Source organism: Drosophila mojavensis, unplaced genomic scaffold (assembly GCF_018153725.1).
Source record: "Drosophila mojavensis isolate 15081-1352.22 unplaced genomic scaffold, ASM1815372v1 contig_81, whole genome shotgun sequence".
Lineage (NCBI taxonomy): Eukaryota > Metazoa > Arthropoda > Insecta > Diptera > Drosophilidae > Drosophila > Drosophila mojavensis.
Genome location: NW_025318907.1, coordinates 4,649,494 through 4,670,023, shown reverse-complemented (window position 1 = coordinate 4,670,023; position 20,530 = coordinate 4,649,494). Strand labels below are relative to the sequence as shown.

General features: G+C 39.8%; 2 protein-coding genes and 1 long non-coding RNA gene across 3 annotated transcripts; 1 reads left to right on the top strand and 2 right to left on the bottom strand.

Moving 5' to 3' along the window:
• Positions 1-2,410: 2,410 nt before the first annotated feature.
• On the bottom strand, positions 2,411-8,906 carry LOC122757781. The gene is made up of 2 exons (XM_044011214.1): positions 8,757-8,906; positions 2,411-3,225 (listed from the first exon to the last, which is right to left on the bottom strand). The coding sequence occupies exon 2, from the start codon at positions 3,108-3,110 to the stop codon at positions 2,568-2,570; it is 543 nt and encodes a 180-aa protein (XP_043867149.1). The 5' UTR covers positions 3,111-3,225; positions 8,757-8,906; the 3' UTR covers positions 2,411-2,567.
• A 304-nt stretch (positions 8,907-9,210) lies between these two features.
• Positions 9,211-11,293, bottom strand: LOC116804113. Its single transcript, XR_004364139.2, has 3 exons — positions 10,717-11,293; positions 10,531-10,643; positions 9,211-9,436 (listed from the first exon to the last, which is right to left on the bottom strand). It is a non-coding gene; the product is annotated as an uncharacterized LOC116804113 (long non-coding RNA).
• Positions 11,294-12,505: 1,212 nt separating this feature from the next.
• Positions 12,506-13,606, top strand: LOC6580716 (protein crossbronx-like). Its single transcript, XM_002006483.4, has 2 exons — positions 12,506-12,589; positions 12,642-13,606. The coding sequence occupies exon 2, from the start codon at positions 12,650-12,652 to the stop codon at positions 13,418-13,420; it is 771 nt and encodes a 256-aa protein (XP_002006519.1). The 5' UTR covers positions 12,506-12,589; positions 12,642-12,649; the 3' UTR covers positions 13,421-13,606.
• The last annotated feature ends 6,924 nt before the right edge of the window (positions 13,607-20,530 follow it).

The window sequence follows — 20,530 nt, the reverse complement described above, 5'->3', positions numbered from 1 at the left end:
CTATTAATAGTGCTGAATCGTCCGTTAATGCCTAAGCGAACCGCTTGAGCTGCGGAAAATGTTCTAGGCACTTGGCCACAGAAACTTTTCAATTTTCTTGCAACAACAAAGGGGTCAGCCGAGGCAACTGTCGAGTTATGGTTACGTGACTGGGCTGAAATAAAAACTTTGGGACAAGTCCCGTTCGAGCGGCAAATTAAAATTGTTCAAAGTGCTAGACCACCCCTGACCCCATCCAGCAGCTACCAGCCCCACGTAGTTCCCAGCTCAACGTTGCTGGGCTGGGCAAGCAGCGCTATCAAACTCTTAGAAGCTAATGGCACGTGCTTATCGAGCATATCAGCAGCAGCTCAAGCATTTTGTCACCATTGACTGGGCTTTCATCTCTGATGAGGCGACGCGACGATAAGTGTGCTACGAAAACGAAAGAAAGAAAGGAATAGACAATATGAAAAGAGAAGACCAAAAATTATGATCATAATTGAATTTAATTGCCGCACAAATTTGCTCGGTGTGAAATTGTTGCGAATGAAAATTTATGAGCTATAGATTTGCGTTCTGTTAACTGTTTACTTTGTAGCCCGGGCCCCATAGGCTAAATGCTTGGCCAATAAATTCAAATTCTATGGCCGCATAGCAATTATGCAATTGTTTGTGCTGCAAATAAAATGAAGCCAAGTGCATACGTTGCTGGATGCAAATACTTTTGGCTAGCAGGAAGACAGCACAGTCAGTCGCAAAAAAAAGAACCTAAAATCCAAACCAAACCAAACCAAACCAAACCAAGCTAAGCCAAAGCCAAAGCCAAGCACCCAGCGTGTTCTGCCAGTCTAAAAACTCCAAATCGATATGCAAATAAACGAATGAGGCGTACACACAAATCGCAGAACGAGCTGTGCTCAACTGAACTCCAGTTGCTGTTCAACTGCCACGCCTCCCTTTTTGTACGAAACGAAACAGAATAAAAAGCTGAATACAAAAAAACCTTCGGCCGGCGGAGAGCGGCAGTCAAAGCCGTTTTGACCAAATTCGTCGCTGGTTCTGTGTACCTGAAGACGGCAACTGTTTCTGGCTATTACAACGAGGCCCGACTCGGAGTTTGGAGTCTGAGCCGTAGCATTCACTGCGGTGGTCCACTCCTGGCCATGGCTTTTTACTATTGCTACCAATTGTGCATGCAATTTATTTTTAAAGAAATAATTGCTCTGCCGTTGCTCTACCAGCGATTATGCAAATATTAGTATTTGCTGTAGCTGCTGTAGCTGTAGCTGCTGCTGCTGCTGCTGCTGTTGTCGTACTCCATTGGTAACCAAATAACTTCAGCATAATAATAATAATCGCACGGAGAGGCAAGTGAGAGAGTTCGTTCAGCACGTTTGCATATCACACAATTTGAATATGCCACACACAGTGCGAATCCCTTACACAAATTTCACATAAATCAATAGAGACCTCGGTATACTTATTATAGCAATTACATATTCTTTTTTTTTCTCAATAGTTCTCTTTGCTGCTTGCATTTTAAACGACTGCCTGAAAGTATGTGGCACAAAATGCAAATTGCATAACAACGTTCTGCAGTTGCACTTTAAGTTACGTAAGTGCGCATGGGTGACATAAATTATGATTAAATTTCTATAATAGCAGTTTGAGTGCTTAATTACGCACGCAGTTCAATAAACATTATTCATTACGGCTTCAATTAGACACTGATGTGAATTGCTTAACTTATTAGCTCTCAATTTGAATTAAGCCCAATTAGCTATAAGCGAATTTACGTTTGGAGCCATCTTGTTGCAGAAACCCTTCACAGTTTAAAGTTCACGAATGAGTTCTTCTTAAAGGTTGTTCTTAAAGTTTTCTATATTGGAACTTTTTAGCCTGTATTAGATATTTCTCTTCATAGTATTCCTCAATATTTCACGTATACTTAAAAAGTTTTAACAGACGAAAATAAAAACGAAATTAATACGATTTTTAAACTATTTATATATACATACATACATACACACTCAATTTATAGGTATGAATATTTATAAACATTGTCCTTCCAAAAGGAGTCTGGTCCTTCGATGGCCAGTGTATAATATTTATAAAAAAAAGTAGACAGCAACTTGCGGTCTCTCTGAAATATACGAAGTGCTGGCACCGGTGTTCAATTTTGTACTGAATTTATTAAATTTAACATGAACGCAAGCGCAGCTTGCACAGTAGAGAGCGCACCTATGCGCATCTAACAGCGAGCAGCGAGAGAGCGATCTTTTGGAGAGCGACACTCCCGTGCTAGCGCGTACAATAACAACTTCTCTGTACAGTGGTTCAGCTTCAAGTACTTAACCTATACAATTTCGATAATAATTCAATTAATAATTCATAATAATTCAATTTCTTATAATAATATATAATAATATTTCAGAAGGCAAATATCCAAATGCCTTAACATCGGCCGCGTTGAAAGGCCGCAGGGCTTCAATAACATGGTGTATTAGTGGAGTGGCAGTGGTGCAACGCGATGAATTGCCCTTTTATATGTGCCATTTTTTGTCTTAACGACAATTACGCGCACTCTACCATCTCCTCCGACTATGGCTTCCGTCACCACGCCTAGCATCCACTGTTGTGGAGGAGCGTTGTCCTCTCCCACGAGCACGACTGCTCCGACCTGTATGTTCTGTCTCTCCTTCGTCCATTTTGACTTCTGCTGCAGGCTGAGCAGGTAGTCCCTTGACCAGTCGTTCCAAAATCGACGCTTGATGTTGGATGTCAGCTGCCATCTTTTTTAATAGTGTCAGCTTGACGTCGTCGACTGGCTCTGTGGACGCGATTGGCAGCGGCACGAGCGTTGCTCCTATCAGGAAGTGCCCTGGCGTGAGCACTTCGCCGTCGTTGGGGTTGCTGCTGGGAGCGACCATTGGCCGCGAATTGAGCACGGCCTCGACCTCGACCAGCACGGTGGCCACCTCGTCTTGCCGTAATCGAGCGCTGCCCATCGCTTTCAGCAGCAAACCTTTGGCGGATTTCACCGCCGCTTCCCAAAGGCCGCCAAAATGCGGCGCTCGAGGAGGGATGAATACAAACTCCATGCCCCGCTCCGCAGCAAACATTTCCATGTCCGCTGTGTTGCCATGGAACGTAGCTTTGAGGTCCAGCGTGCGTGCAGCACCCACGAAATTGGTGGCATTGTCGCAGTACAGCTTCCGGACAAGCCCACGTCGACCAACGAACCTGGATAAACACATTAGAAATGAATTTGTGGTTAAATCGGTGACTAATTCAAGATGCACTGCCTTCGAAGTAAAGCAAACAAATATGGCAATATACATTTTGACTGGCGATTTGCCCCGAATTCCCAGCGAAACTAGTATTGGACCGCAAAAGTCCACTCCACTGATCTCAAATGGCCTATTTCCATGTAAGCGATCAGCGGGAAGATTGCCCATTATTTGGGATAAGAGTTTCGGCTTGTAGCGAAAACAATGTACACATTTTCGGACTACTGCACTGCAAGCCTGTCGAGCATTGACCAGCCAAACCTGCTGACGAAGCAGGCCCATTAGTACTAGGGGATTGGCGTGGCAATGAGAGTGATGCAAATGCTCCAAATAAAGCGTTACGAAACGACATTTTTTTGGAAGCAACAATGGGAATTTGGCATTATGTGCTAATGGTGCCTTCAATAAACGACCTCCTACTCGTAGCAACCATAACATACGCCTGCCATGCTGATGTGGGTGCAAAAATGGTGTCAGTTTTTGCAATGACGGTTGCAACACGACTGACTTCTTTATTTTCTTTATTTCTTCGCTGAATTCAATGTGTTGAATTACAGATATAACTGCAAGGAATGCGAAGCTTAACTCAGAAGCTGTAGGAACAAGTGAAGAATGACTTTCTTGTTTTCCATTGATAAAGCGGAACATATAGGCAACGATGCGGATTAGCTTAGAAAATGATGACGTTGACTCAATAAGATGTACGATAGGATTTGCTACCTCATCGACCGCGATCATAGTAATTGCAGTTCTACGCTTCTCTAGCAGCTCTAACTCCTTTGATAGGGTGATTTGTGGGTTGGCTGGCCACCATGTGTCAGAGAGCTTTAAAAAATCCTGGTCCGCAAAACCACAATGATGTTTTAAGCTCCTCAACTGAACATCCCCGAGATACAATATCTGCTGGGTTGTCTTTCGTTGGTACATGACGCCAAGATACATTAGTTGTCAACTCTTGGATGGTTGCAACGCGATTAGCAACGAATGTGTTCAAGCTAGATGAATGCATTCGCAGCCAATGAAGCACCACCTCAGAGTCTGACCAAAATGTGACTTGATTAATAGGACAATCAAGTACTTTCCTTACCGCATCCCATAAGGTAGCTAACAATTCTGCAGCACACAACTCCAGCCGCGGAACAGATTTTGTTTTCAAGGGCGCTACCTTAGATTTAGCGACTAGCAGCCTGGTAGTGATACCCTTATCTGTTTGCATTCTTACGTATAAACAACAACCGTAAGCTCTCGTTGAGGCATCAGCAAATCCATGGATTTGACATCCTTTCGATTTAAGTGTGCCAACGTAACGAGGTATATGCAACGAGTTTAGATTTGAGAAACAGCTAGTTACTGCCTCAAATTCTTGCCTCATTTGAACAGGCAATTGGTCATCCCACCCAAGTTTGTGCAACCACATTTCCTGTAAAAGGACCTTCGCACGAGTTACGATCGGACTTAACAAACCTAAGGGGTCGTATAACCTTGCTACAAATGACAAAACGGATCTTTTGGTCTGTTGAACTTCTACTGGACAGTTCATGGAATATCTAAAGCTGTCATTCATTGGATTCCAAATTAATCCCAATGTTTTTGTGTCCTCTTGATGACCAATAACTATATCGTTTCTAGCTGGTTGTGCTGCGAGTTGTTTACAATTGGACGACCATTTTGTGAGAGGAAATCCAAACTTTTGAAGAATTGCGATCAAGTCTCGATGCAACAAGCACAATTCTTCGACGCTATCTGCTCCTGTCAACAGGTCATCAACATAGAAATCTCGGGCTAACGATCTTGCAGCAGCTGGATGAGTGGAAGCATGCAAGTCGCTTAGATGTTTTAAACATCGAATTGCTAAGAATGGAGCAGTCGCTGTCCCGTACGTTACTGTGTTTAATCGAAAGATTTGTAACGGATCAGTGGGCGTTTCCCTCCACACAATAAGTTGAAAGTTGCGGTGGGACTCGTCAAGTTCAATTTGACGGTACATTTTAGCGATGTCTGCTGTAGCAGCCCAAGGACGAAGTCGAAATCTTAGCAAAGTCTCCCATAACTGCGGCTGGATGGTCGGACCCACCATGAGTAGATCATTCAGCGACAATTGAGAGGAGGACTTGCTAGAGGCATCAAACACTACTCGAAGTTTAGTGGATGCGCTGTGCGGTCTTAGCACGCATTGATATGGGATGAAATAATGCGGCTCTCTCGGAATTTGATTGTTAGTTGGGCTCATGTGACCCAAGGCCAAGTATTCTTTCATAAAGTCAATATACATTGGCCGAATGTCTTCTTGCTTGCTCATTCTTCTTTCCAAGGCCAGAAATCGTCGCTTGGCTGTGTCGTAAGACGTACCAAGACAATGTGGGCTTGATTTGAATGGCAGCGACACTCTGAAACGACCCGAGGTAGTTTGGCCAATAGTCTCCACAAATGACTTCTCGCACAGTTGTTGCTCTGGGGTATACAAATTCGAATTAATTGTATTTGGCTTTTCTTCCAACTCCCAGAACTTGCGAACTATTGAATCTATAGCTATGTCGTCGTTTACGACGCTAATGAAAGTCGACGAACTAGTAGCTGCATTCAATGTTCGGCAGCGACCAGATACAATCCAACCAAAGGCAGTCAATTGCAATGTTGGGTTGTTATCGGATCCTTTTATTTTGCCTTCTCTTAATATATCAAAAAGATATCAGCACCGAGCAACAAATCAATACGTTGCGGCTTGTGGAATTGAGGATCAGCTAATTGTACATTATCAGGTACCTTGATCTCTTCAGTGTGCTTCTCTGGTTGATACGACGAAATGGAACGTAACACACCAAAGTCTGTTCGGATTTCTATGTCGTCCGTTCGGGACGCTATCGAAGTTTGAACGCTGTGCCGAACAGATGACTGACAATTAGCAATGCCCAACAATTGAATCCCAGATCTTTGCCGTTTTAATTTCAACTGTTTTGCCAGTTCTTCAGTTATGAAATTTACTTGCGAGCCGGAATCTAATAAAGCTCTAGCTAAGTGATAAGATCCAGATTGATCTTTTATCTTCACAACTGCAGTTGCCAAAAGAACTTGATCAGAGGCTATCCGTGCGTGATTTACAGATGAAATCTGTGACGAAGTGACACGAGGGACTGCTGATACAACTGCTGAGCTACTTTGAGCCGCTTCAGAGCTGTATCTATGCAGTATGGTATGGTGCGGCTTAGAGCACACACGACAGTGGGCTGATTTGCAAGCAGCCACTGAGTGTCCTGTTCGCAAACAATTTATACAGAGCGGATAGCTCTTTGCGAACGTAAAACGTTTCTGGCAAGGTATTGCTGCGAACGACGAGCACGAGTGAATGAAGTGATCGTTCTTTTTACAAAACACGCATTTGGGACTCTGCGGCTCACTTGGCAGAGCGACAGCTAGAGAAGTTTTCCCAATTCTTTTCTTATTATCCTGAGCTACCTTACGACGTGGACCAGATGAGTCTTCAGCACTTAAATGCTGATACCGTCTGTTCAAGGCAGCTTCACAATCTTGCCACAATGGAAGCTTATTGTAGTCAAGATTCTCTTCCCACCTAGAGCGCGTGCCAGCGTCCACTTTCATCATTACCAAATGGATGAGCATGGCATTCGAAATCTGCTTATCAGATCCTAGCGATAAAAGAGATTCGTAAATGGCACGGACTGAGTCTATCAGCATGCGCAAAGATGATGCTGACGGTTCGGACATGTGTGGGAGATCAAATAGTTTTGAAATGCTGTTAAAAAATATGAGACACTGATTGTCGTACACATTTTTTAAAGCAGCTAACGCTTTTGGATAATTTGCATCTGTCACCTGATATGCCTTGACAGTGCCTAATGCTTCTTTGTCCAAGCATGACAACAAGTGGTTAAACTTTTCTATATTTGATAACCCTGGCTCGTTGTCGACTAAACTCTCAAAAAGTCCAATGAAATTCTTATATTCCGAATATTCTCCGCTAAACTTTGGCAGCTTTATATTCGGTAGATTCCTAGAATGTGACACTGAGCTAATCATTGTAGAGTTAGCGGGACTCTCACTTTTAGGTTGGCTATCACTACCTCGCTTCATAAGAAGTGCTTTTGTCGATACACACAAATCTTCTAACGTTGACCGAGGCACTAAATCTGCGTTAATGTCGTCCAACTCTTGTTGTGTCTTAAAGGCCTTTTCTATGTAGCGGTTCAATATCTCAAGTCGACATTCAATTTCAAATGGCTCTACTGGTTTAGTGTAATCTTTTAATGATTTATTAATGCGTGTTATGTCGTTTGTAACATTTTTGTAAACGGCCAACAGAGCTTCGACACGCTCTGATGATGACTCGTCCATAGACCTATTCTTTCCTCGCTTGTTAGTCATGATGCTATAAGTGATGCTCAGTTGAAACCAATTTCAATCGAAACAAATAAAAGTTCACTTAATGTATGACAACAAGCGAAGAGCAATTCAAGAATGTTAACAAATGCGCGCGATCGTAATAAATCTCAATATATTACGCTGGCAGTGTTAAACTATACTTGAGTGACTGTTACGATATAGCGAAGACAACAACCAAAATGTTGAGTGACTATTTGGGCAAGTGGTCTATTGAGTTATATTTGACTGTTGAGCGACTGAGTGCAATGCATTCATAAGCGAGAGCGCGCCGGTATGAATGCCAAAATATAAGTGCAGATCGAGCTCATACAATGAGCGCAAAGCGAGAGTGCAAGTTTTGAGCGAAAATATATCCAAGTGACGAGCGCACGTTTTGAGCGCAAAGCGAGAGCGCTGCTGCGTGTGCAAGCGTGGGTGCAAACGATATTGCAAGTGAGTATGCAATGAGCGCAAAGTGAGCGCGCACTAATATGTGCAAGCGAGACAGTAAAACGAGAGCGCAACTATAAGTGCAAGCGCGAGTGCAAACGATATTGCAAGCGCGCATGCAAATGATGAGCGTAAATTAAAGCGAAATTTGCTGTGTAAGCGCGAGTGCAAACGATATAGCAAGTGAGTATGCACTGAGCGCAAAGTGAGCGCGCACTAATATGTGCAAGCGAGACAGTAAAACGAGAGCGCAACTATAAGTGCAAGCGCGAGTGCAAACGATATTGCAAGCGCGCATGCAAATGAAGAGCGTAAATTAAGAGCGCAATTATCTGTGCAAGCTGTGAGCGCAAGCGCAAAACGAAAGTGCGAGACGAAAATGAGCAAAAAAACTGTAACACACTAGCGGCGCCAAAGAAAACTTGGATTATGCGAGGCAATAGAGATTGAATTATTTGCAGATCAAAGGTCAATATGCACCTTATTATTATTTTTATTTATTTTTTTTTAAATTTCAATTTGAAATAAGCTCAACACAATGTACATAGGCGTAGATTGTACATACATTAATATTTTGTATGTCTCAAGTAATGCATTTATTTATTTATGGCTTGCATTACTTGGTCATCTATGTGCTCTATGTATTTATGTACTTCCCTGATTATCCACAAAATCCATAATCCAGCTTCCTTCAATTCCAGAGAGTGTCCACCCGGGGGCGCCAAAAATGTCCTTCCAAAAGGAGTCTGGTCCTTCGATGGCCAGTGTATAATATTTATAAAAAAGTAAGAGGACAGCAACTTGCGGTCTCTCTGAAATATACGAAGTGCTGGCACCGGTGTTCAATTTTGTACTGAATTTATTAAATTTAACATGAACGCAAGCGCAGCTTGCACAGTAGAGAGCGCACCTATGCGCATCTAACAGCGAGCAGCGAGAGAGCGATCTTTTGGAGAGCGACACTCCCGTGCTAGCGCGTACAATAACAACTTCTCTGTACAGTGGTTCAGCTTCAAGTACTTAACCTATACAATTTCGATAATAATTCAATTAATAATTCATAATAATTCAATTTCTTATAATAATATATAATAATATTTCAGAAGGCAAATATCCAAATGCCTTAACAAACATCCAATTAGATCTAATATCGATTTTTCTCTCTACTTAAAAATTGGTAAAGATATATTAATTCAATTTTAACTGTTCAATACCTCCATATACTTACCAGAATTTTCGAATATTATATATATTTGCATTTTCGTTAGACTTCTCGAGGGCTTGCCCTATTAAGTATGTGCAATTCCGAAATTCCATCCATCAATATGTCACTCATTCTGGTATGGTATAAGTAAATGTAATTTAATTATTTGTGCAATTCCTATATGAATATATATATTTTGCTACTGAAGTGGTTCTTCTTTTAATTTATGGAAAATTGCCAATAGTTGACTAAATGCAGGTTTTTTGTAAAGCTTATATATATAAAAATATATCTGAGCACCTACTGATATTGGAAAAACCAAATCAACTATATTCCAGAGTCCTATGCTGTAGTCTAGTATCATCGGAATGGGCCTCTATGCTATATTATTAGTTGTTTAATTTACTGCACAGCTCTTTACCTCTTTGACGCAGTTTTTTAATTTCTGCAAATACAGGTGTATTTGCCAACTCTATGTCGGGGCTAGAAATAAAAAACACACACTCTCAACTCAACTGCCCAAACTTCAAGAACAAAGTTTAGCGCGAAAACTTTCTGAGGGCCGATAATAAAACATGCCACAGTTGTGGTTATTTTTGGCCTTTTTTTTGTTTCTTTCCCTGTACCTTCTTTTCGGTTAATGAAAGTGGCAGTAAATGAAATTGGCATCACGTTATTATTCTTTTGCCTCTTTGTTGCTGTTGCTGTTGCTGCTGGCCAGACATGTGGGCCTCGCAAAAGTTTATCTTATAAAACAACAACAAGCACTTAAGTGTTATATGCCACCGTATTACAACGGACGAGCCGTACCAAACGGAGAGCCAAAGTCGCGCTCAGAACGACCCAAAATGCAGTGTAGCATAAATGAAAGAAAGCTGATAAGAAAAGCAACATACATACCTACAGTAAAAACAGCAACAAAAAAAAAAAATCGAATATAAATAAAAAGAAACCCTGCTAAAAAGGCGGCACAAAATTGCTGCCCGCATAAAGGTAGACGAGCAGCCAGAAAGATGTGAGAGGGATCGTGCTGAATGTAATAATAAAATAAAACAGAAATTGAATGTTGCGATTCGTTTCCGTGGCGTATCCAGGTGACAAGCAATTCCCCACAGGTGAAACAGTAAAGGTGTATATATATGTACATATATATGTACATACATATTAGCAATTGCCCTTAGCGCTATAAAACAAGCTAAACATTTTGACATGGGTTGCAGCACTCACCAAAGCTGTGGGTAGGTGAAAATGAGGTGTAGCCGTAAAGTCCTAACGGCTGACCCTTTCTGCGCCTGGGTGTTGCACCCATGTCACTGCACTGACAACTGGCGTTAACCAACCTGGAAAGAAAGTCAGAAATCATAACGTATCGTCTCATATCATATCATGTCATATCACAGCGCTCATACATACGTTTTTAATGAGTTGCAGTTCGTTTTACATTTTATATTTATTTTTATTTTACTTTTGCATTCTTATTTCTGTTGCCTGGCATGCAACGAATATTGCATTTCCGTTCGTCGTTTCTGGGACTTTCTTATCTGCCACAGTTTGGTTACTTATCAAAGAGCGCTTCTTGGCGTCTGTCTGTCAGAGTCTTTATGATATGTTTGCCCCTTAAGTTGAAAGTGCCAAAAAAACACATGAAGAGATATGAATTGCCGTCTCCGGATTTCGCGTTTGCCAATTAGCAGCAGCTGCGGCCATTGGCATGCAAATATTTACGCAGCAGAAGAGATACAGGGAGTTTCAAGTGGATGCCCAACTTCGCCAAGAGCATTAATTGATGTGCTTCTAGCGAGTGTTCCTATTAGTAGATACCCTCTCTTTGCATCATTAGCAAATTCTGGTTAAGAATGGTGTATAAGTATATAAACTCGATTTTAGAGAAACTAAATGTTTCCTCTCAGTGCTCATATCTATTTGACACAGTTACAATCCATCTGTTTATAAATAGAAAAATTAGTTAGATTACAATTTTAATCAAGGTACAAAATATATATACCTTACCCACTTACCCACTAATTAAAAAATTTAAATGTTTTAAATAAGTATTAAAATATTTACATACAAAACTCTGGCATATTCTTCTGCTGTAAGAACTGCTAAATACCCTGTTAATTCTATACGTTTTCTTGAATGCCAGGTATACTCGTACACACAAACTCACACACACACACACACACACACAATATCAGATCGCGTGTGTGTGTCTGTGTGTGACATGAGACATTATAATGCCACATTATGTTGCCAGTGCGTGAAAGAACCGTACATCAGAGCACAACATCCATAAATCAAAATCCACAAACACATGCGACGCTGTTGTCTATGCGCTGCTCTTAGCTCTTAGCTGCGCTGGCTGCGCAGCATGCGTTGACTTTGCTGTCTGCGTGTGTGCAGCTTGTTTGTATCTGCTGCGAGTATTCGCAAAAATTATTACACTTGACATGATTGAATATACCGCTGAGTATGCGAGAACATACATAACTGCAGCCATGTGGATGCACACACACACACTTACCTACATACATACACACATGCAGAGGTACCAGTCGCTGGACATTGGCCCACTCGCAGCGCCCGTGCCCTCCAAGTGTCCACGACTCTTGCTTGTTCTGCTGCTGCTCCGACGTCTGCGGCTGCGGCTGCGACTGCGACTGCGAGTGCGGCTGAACATAGTTTTTGCGCTGTCCCAGTGGGCAATTCCCGTTTCGCTGCATGTGTAGTGTGTACTAGGTTGACATGGCGCATGAATGTAAGCGGCCACAATGTTGTACACAGTACGCCGTACTAAATTTTCAATTAAAATTAAATACAAAAATTATTTAATAAACGGCGAATGGCACTTGTTTAAATTGGCAATGTTTGCAAAAAGTATCGATAACGATATATATTACTCAAATAAGCTCAGCCGCAACTATTTTGCTCTGTATGGAAATATTATTTTTCAGCTTAAATTAATTTTAGTAAATGGCCAAAATATATGTTTAATGTATGTATGTAAAAAATTAAGAACACTTTTTTTAGAAGAAACAGACATCAACTATTGCAGCCCTGTCTATGCTGTCGATATCGATAGCGATATTATTTAAAAACTAGCAAAAATGTTGGTTTTAACTGCTGCTCTGGACTGTAAAAACTGTTTCAAATTGTGGGATATTTTTGTCATAATGGTCTCTCAAACATTTCAATCATTACACACAATACAACACAACACAACACACACCAGCACACACACTCCGTTTAAATTCCGCCAAATCTGTCCGAATTGTGCAAAATTTCAGTGAGCCGAATGCAATTTCGGTGAAATTGTTATTAAAAGTCGTAAATTTCAGCTGTTGCCATGTGTTTGGAGACCACATTGACCAAAAACAAGACATTGGCTCTGATCAATCAAGGGTACCAGGTCCTCGCCGAGTATGAAATGATAGAGCAGAAGAAACTGAGGGGCATCTATGCGATACCCAGCTATTCCAGTCTCTTGCTTTGGTTCGGTGTGATCTTCATTCACAGCGGCATGTATTCGGAGAGCGCATTCCGCTTCTCTATTCTGTTGCCCGATAACTTTCCCGACGAAAACTGTCTGCCCACTGTCATCTTTCAGAAGGACATCTTTCATCCGCACATTTGCCCCATATCGCACAGCCTCGATCTGAGCCCCGTTTTTAAGGATTGGCACAAGGATCAGCATCATATTTGGCATATACTCAAGTATATCCAAGCTATATTCGCCGATCCCGAGGGCAGCGTCTGCAACACCCACAACGGTGAACCGATTCCATTGACGGATGTCAATAATATGGAAGCAATGCGTCTCCTGGCCAACAATCGTGTGGACTTTGCTCTGCGCGCCAAGGCTAGCATCGTTTGGAGTTGGAAGCATATGTTCGATAAGCCGCCTATCAATGATCCACATTATATCATTTTCGAGCGCTATCGTCCCGAAAAGCACCAGGCCATGATGAAACGCATCAAAAGCAGTAGCTGGTACTCTCTTCCGACGTCGACGTCGCCGCCCTCGACATGTGTGGCCCGCATCGAGTCCGCTCGGCAATTGCTCGCGGAGGAAGAAGCTCAAACTAGAGGATTTCATAGTTTGGAAATGGTGGAGTGAGCACTTGACTAGCGCATTTTTATTTGCATAAAAAATGTTCTGGTCAATGTGCGTGCACCCTAGTTGTCGTTTAACAACATACACATACATATACATACATAGATGTGCAACACTGATGTTAAGTATTTTACAAACGATGTTCCGATTGTGTGCTGACAATAATTAAATTTAAAAGTGAAACTGTCATATTTGCCTACGAAACTAACATATTGGATAACATCACTCGCATATAACAGTATGTTAATTTGCAGCCAAAACTTTCGATATCGATACTCTGCGAATTTATTTATAGTCCAAGCTGCGTGTTTTGTTTTACATGTTGCACTATACTTGGGTAAAAGCAGCTCATTGAGGTGAACCGGCTCACTCGCTCTTTTTTGTGAAGTGAGCCAACTCACTCATATGGCTCACTGGCTCACCTGCTGATTGCCCGTGAGCAAGCAACTTGAAAGAAAAAAACTGTCAAAATACGTTACATTTAAACTAAAAAAAACGACATTTAAAATTTGTTTCTTAAAACTAACAGAACAAACTTTTAATAAAATATATATTATTTTAGCTCCCTTCATTGGGAATATAATGAGCGAGTGAGTAAAAATGCGCTAGTCAACCAAAATGAGCTAGTGAGCCAAAATGAGCCATATAGAAGGAACTGGCTCACTGCCTCAGTTCAGTGAGCCATTCATTTTAGCTCACTCACTCATGAGCTACCCAAGTCTATGTTGCACATTATTAGAATTAATTCTGATTCTGTAGAATGTTACGAAGTCTTCGCTTGGCATTTATCCAGTCCCACACACATATATATATTTATATCGGTACTATCGTATGAGGTGTATATACAATATTGACAGATAATTACAATGGCAGTGCAAAAAGCATATCTGTAACAATCAACTCGTATTTCACTTTCGCGAGCTATAAAATTGTAGTAAATGTGTGTAATACATAAATGCTAATTAGTGGAAAATATGAAGTGTGCAATTAGCTAATCAAATGCCACTTAGTACGAGCGCGTATAATGAGTTTCAATGTGAACAGTGTGTATGTGTGCCGTGCTTCTAAATTTGAAGCCTGCAATTCCTATTGGGCATGTCTGCATATCTACAATGCACGTGAGTGCGTTTGTAACGCCTCTTACTCTAATTTTATGCATTAAAATACATATGTACAAAATTACATATGTACCTACTTTTAAATAATATATTTTTCTGTAGTGCTCTACATCGATCAATTAGTGTTTTACATTAATTACATCATTCGACACGCTGTGTTTGCGGACTTGCTCACAGCCAACGCTTGATTCTATTCTTACATATTTACAAATATGTATGTATGTGGATGACAATTGTATGGGTGCGTTACTAATTATCTGTGGTATATACATGTATGTATTACATGAGTGTATGCGTGAGTAATAGCAACCGTAAAGTAAGAACAGTTCGCAAAATCACGAGTATGGGAACAGCTTTCGATTCAGTGTTTGATGTATATGCTGTTCTCACTGTTATATTGAGTGCATTTAAAGTGGGAACAAAAAACATGAATGTGTGAGTAATCTCAACAGTAAAGCAAGAACAGTTGCGCAAAATCACGAGTATGGGAACAGCTTTCGATTCAGTGTTAATGGATTAAAGTATATGCTGTTCTCACTCTAAGCAGCTTGTGTTGAGTGTTTTTAGAATGGGAACAGATAAACGTGTGTACATATGTATGTAATATGTTACGAGACGTTTTTACTATTCCACAATATGAAGAAATTAGTACTTTAACATATTGCAAAATCAAAGCAAGAAATTTGAATATGTTTGTATGTAAACTGTTACCAACTAAGTTATTAAATGGGAAATATTGCCTTAAAAATGACAACAATTTTGTTCAATGTCTCTACTCAGAAAATATTCTAGTTTGTTTTTATTATTTATTTATTGCTCTGACGTATAGAGTGCTGCACTATATTAATGATTTCAATATTAACACCTATAACATGGAATTATCTTTAATAATTATAATTAAGGATCCTATTACCTGTCACCAAAGACGTCACACAGTTACCGTTACAGATTGTGGCAACTTGTGCAATGTGCTGCAACTGCAACTGCAACTGGTATGGCGAAATATTAAAAGCTCGCACGCCTCTGCTCTGCTGGTGGCTGTCGTCAGCTGGTGCAAAATATACAAAAGTGACAATTTGATTTATCACTGCACTTTGTCCTGCTGCAGAGTCGGACTGCTATAGAGAGGGAGGGAGAGAGATTCATAGTGTGTGTGCGTGTGCGTGTCATAGAGAGAGAGAGAGAGAGAGAAAGAGGGAGAGAGAGGGTCTTTCTTTTATGGGCCTGGTCGTTAGGCAGTTGGCTGCGTATCCAAAAATCGTTCATGAAATTATGGATGCGAGTGCAATGTGCCATATTTTAGGCCATTTATGGTTGCCAAGTTGGCGCACATTTAGAGTACAGTGAAGCTTGAACTAATGGAAAGCTCTATTAAACAATAATAACTATTTAATTATTATTATAACTCTTCATATATACATTTTATTTTTTATTATTGTATTTTAAATTATTATTATTATTTTAACAAGATGTATAAATATGTGTACATATATGTATGTATATATATATATGATCAATTTACATCACAAAGAGTCTACGAAACGCAATCATTCTATAGATTGACGTCTACTTAGTATTATTGAGCAAAGAGCTTCCTTCGCAGCGAGCTTTTACTGTAATTGCCTGACTGGCGGATACATATACCAGCAGCTTCCTTCCCACAGAGACATGCACATGCAAGATGCTAAGTAGACAATATGGCAAATGCGCGCCAAACAATTTTGGTGGTCTACATTTCAATGGCCTCGACTTCATTCCATTTGACTATATATCTATTTGGTCTATCTATTCGACTCTGCTGCTATCTTTCAAGCTGCTAGCCAATTCGCTGTGGCTGCTTCCTGTTTGCCAACACTTAAACAGAATAACATTATGCGCTTCGAATATGGGAATGAAATGTGATTATATGTATTATTTAATATGATAGTGTCTATGGAAATGCTGGGTAAATACGTATACCCTAGAGTTGCCTAGAGAGAATGAACCTCTTCTCACTGTCTTAAGATTTGAAATTAGATATGTTTAGTCGTCTATATAATAAGTATTATTGGTTAACGTAACTCCTGTGAAAATTATATTATGAAGTGTACTGCATTCAGCTCAAAATAAAAATTATCATTAAAAATAATAAAATATAATTTTGATAAAAAATTATATAATCCTTTATATTTTTATAATTTGTTTTCGATACCTCACCTCATTATTATCGATAGAAATCGACAATTTAATGTAATTCTTATATAAATATTTTACCCATTTAGAAAATAATGTTAATGAATATTGAAACTTTATGCAATGTTTAAATAAATTAAAATTATTTTATTATTATTATAATTTTTTTTTTTAATAATCTGTGAATAAAAAAATCCCATCTATTTTGCCTTTTGAGTTAGGGTACCTTTTAGTCGAACACTTTCAATTATCATTTAAACTGATTTCTGAAATTCAACATTGTTATCTACTAGATGATCTTCATATCCGTTCTTCATGCCAACAAAAGATTCGCTGGCTTTGTTTCAACTTCATTTAAGGGGCGTTGTTTCCAAAATGAAGATACATACATACATACATACATATTTATCGTATATAGGCGTCAAGAGCAGAGAACAGCCAGGAACAACATTAACAATTAAGTTGTAATAAATTATATCGCTGCGTGGGCTGAATTAAGACTCGAGCGAAGAGTTGCGTATTTTCTTTCAGTTTTATTTCCAATGGGGTTTTCAGCTTCAATTAAAGTGCCATAAAAATTGCTTCAAGCTGCGCGCGGCCAGCAACGCGTGACAAAGTATAAAGGCCATTGTTACTTTTTTTATTGAGATCTTTTTATTTTGGGGTTCTCGACTCAAATTCAATCCCTGGTGAAATCGGTATATATTGATTGTAGTATATGTGCATATGCCCCCGCTGTTGCAGTTATCAACGGACATCAAAACAATTGCCACCATCGAAGAAGTCGCAATCGGCGGTTTCGTTACGTTACGTTTAGCTTCATTTCGTTTCGTTTCGTTTCGTTTTCTTTGGCTGACAAGTAAGCCAAAATGCATTCAAGTGCAATTGCAAACGGCATGAGAGCAACAGGTAAAATTGAGCCGGCTGCCTCTCGTTGAACTAACCCGTGGGCAGAGTATCAAAGCTTCAGAGGTTCAGTTTTTTTTTTTTCGGCTTCGATTTCCTTGGAAAACCGCTAGAGACTTTGGCATGGGCTTGTGACTGCCGACTGCCGAGTGCCGAGTGGCGACTGCTTAGCATTTGGCTGGCCAAGACGCTGTTGTCGTCGCAGATTGGTATTTATATGCAAGTTCATGGCATGGCCGAAGCGCGCACACACATCATCATCGATTATAATCGAAATGGGATTGTAAATCAAATCGCATTCAATGGCACTGACTTTAAAATGGGCTTCATTATCGCCGCAGTTGCAGTCGCACAGCCTCTGCTGCCCCCCCCTCTCCCTCTCTCTCGCTCCCTCTCTCGCCTTTTCCATTGTCGGTGGCAACTGTGCAACTGCCGCGTCGTCGAAGTGACATTCAATGCCATAATTTATGAGTTTATCTTTTTCGCGCCGCCAAATCGTACGCTAAATGCTGTCTGGACCAGAATCGAACAGCACAAAGTAGAAGAGAACCCGATCCAGAGCAGAGACCATGCCATACCATACCATACCAGACGAGACCAGACCAGGCCATACCATATGCCCCATTCGTCGTCGTCGTCGTCGTCGTCTGCTGGTTCCTCTTGGTTTTCGCATATGCAAACAAACGGCAAACAAAACCAAAACGTGCGCATATTTTATGGCGCTGCGAATCCCATTTGTATTGGTATTGGCATTGCTATTGGTAATGGTAATGGTAATGGTATTCCTATTGCTATTGCTATTGCAATTGCTAGCGCTGCTGCTGCTGTTGCTGCTGCTGTTGCTCTTTCAGTATTTCTGTTAGCTATTCGATTTCTCGCTGTGTTCGATTTCTGACTTTGCTCAAATGCCGACGTCGTTTAATGTCGGGCAATTAAAATTGGAGTTCTCTCTCGCTTTCTGAATATGCGCTGCCTTTATTTCTATGAGTTATGGCCTTTGGATTGGCTCAGCGTCTGTGGGGGTGTTGCTTAAAGTGAATCAGCTGCAGTTCAGTTGTTGTCATTGCAATTGCCAGAGATATGTGTGAAGTACAATTGTGTCGTTATTTATACACATACATATATACTATGTGCATATGTATATGAAGACTATTGTTATGCAAATGCATTGGGAAAATGATTCATTATAAGGTTTTTATTTAGATTTCAAGGTGTGCAATATGAGATTCGATATATTTACATGCTATTATTTTATTCGTATTTTAATAACCAAAAAGATCATTTCAGAGATTTGCAAATTTTTATATATTTTTCACTGTGTGCAGTTAATAATAAAATATGCTGTTGATAGTTAAAAAAGCATATATTTATTATTCAAAATTAAATGAAATGTTTTACAATCTAATAAGTGCTCACTTGAGAAAGTAATTATTAATTATTACTTATAAATTAATTATTCATATAAATGTATCATACTTAATAGAAAATTATGAAATCATTAAAAATTTAATAATCGAAATATATAATAATATTATAATTATATGTATATACAAAATATATTATTAATAGTTCTAATTAAGTAATTCGATTATTTGATATTTATTTATAAAAATATAAAGTTCACATATTTAAATTAAATAAAATTAAATGAAATTATATTATAATATTATAATTATGATCAAATACATACGAGCCTTATTTAATATCAAAGAATATAAATTAATAACATTTCATAAACATCCATAAAAATCCGTTAACAAATTTGTTAATTTTTAAAATTAATTATAACTAATTTTGTAACTTTTATATTATATTGATTAATTATATTGATAGCTCAAATTAAACCAACATAGCAATCATTATTTATAAATTATTGCACTAAAGTTTTTCGAGAACAAACACTCTTCTCTTTACTTAATTATCAATAATAATTAAATTAATTTATTATTGCCTGGTTATTTATGTGAACGTAACTATTTTCTTTATTAATGTAAATTAATAATAATATTCATATTATATTAACAATCTGCTGTAATTTCAAACTCGTATAAATCGCATGCTCAAATTCAATTCGATGCTGAAACTGACTTCAATTAGCCAACATATCCAACAATGTGCTCATGCCCATGTCGCATTCCGCTGTTTGTTGCACTGATTTCAGCTCAGTGAGGACACTTTGTGGCCAACAGCCTTTTGCCACATTCCACACGCTCGCTGGCTGGCTAGCTGACTGGCTGACTGCTTGGCTGGCTGGCTACAAAAGTGCCGACCCGCTTCTTTTCAATTTCAACGCACTTGGCCATGTAATCACAGCCGCCTAATTCTAAGCCGTTTTTCATGGCCGAAATGCGAACCGGTTGGCCAACTTTAACTAATACATCATTATGTTGGCATGTTGCTGGCTCTAGATGCTGTTGTTGTTGTTGTTGTTGTTGCTGCTGCTGCTGCTGCTGCTCGTAATAATCAATTACGCGTCAGGCACGATCTTGACGCGATCCTCGCATGCCTCGCTCACATCATGAGCAACGATCTTGGAGCTGCAGCTATTTTTCTTTCGGTCCGAGAACTCATGCGCCAATAATAAATTACGAAACAAAACTCAAAGAACAGGTTCAATTACATTCAACAAGAGCTCCAAACAGCTGATTTGTAGTTAGCTAGCAGCGAGGCGCAGCAGCAGCAGCAGCAGCGGCAGCAGCGGCAGCGGCAGCAGATTGGGGCAGGGGCCATTGAAATGGAGCCCAATGGCAAATTAAATAGATTTACGCTGGTAAAGTGTTGCTGATTGGGATAATCAACGCGTTTCGCCGAGTTGCTCTGTTGTGTTGTGTTGTTGCCTGTCAAGGCATTATTACTGCCATTACCTTGTTGTTGTTGTAGTTGTTGTTGTTGTTGTGCTGTTGTTCAACAACTAGCT

What these genes read in the sequence shown, in the direction of transcription:
- LOC122757781 (XM_044011214.1), bottom strand. Translation starts at nt 3,110, where the DNA reads ATGGAAATGTTTGCTGCGGAGCGGGGCATGGAGTTTGTATTCATCCCT.
- LOC6580716 (XM_002006483.4), top strand. Translation starts at nt 12,650, where the DNA reads ATGTGTTTGGAGACCACATTGACCAAAAACAAGACATTGGCTCTGATC.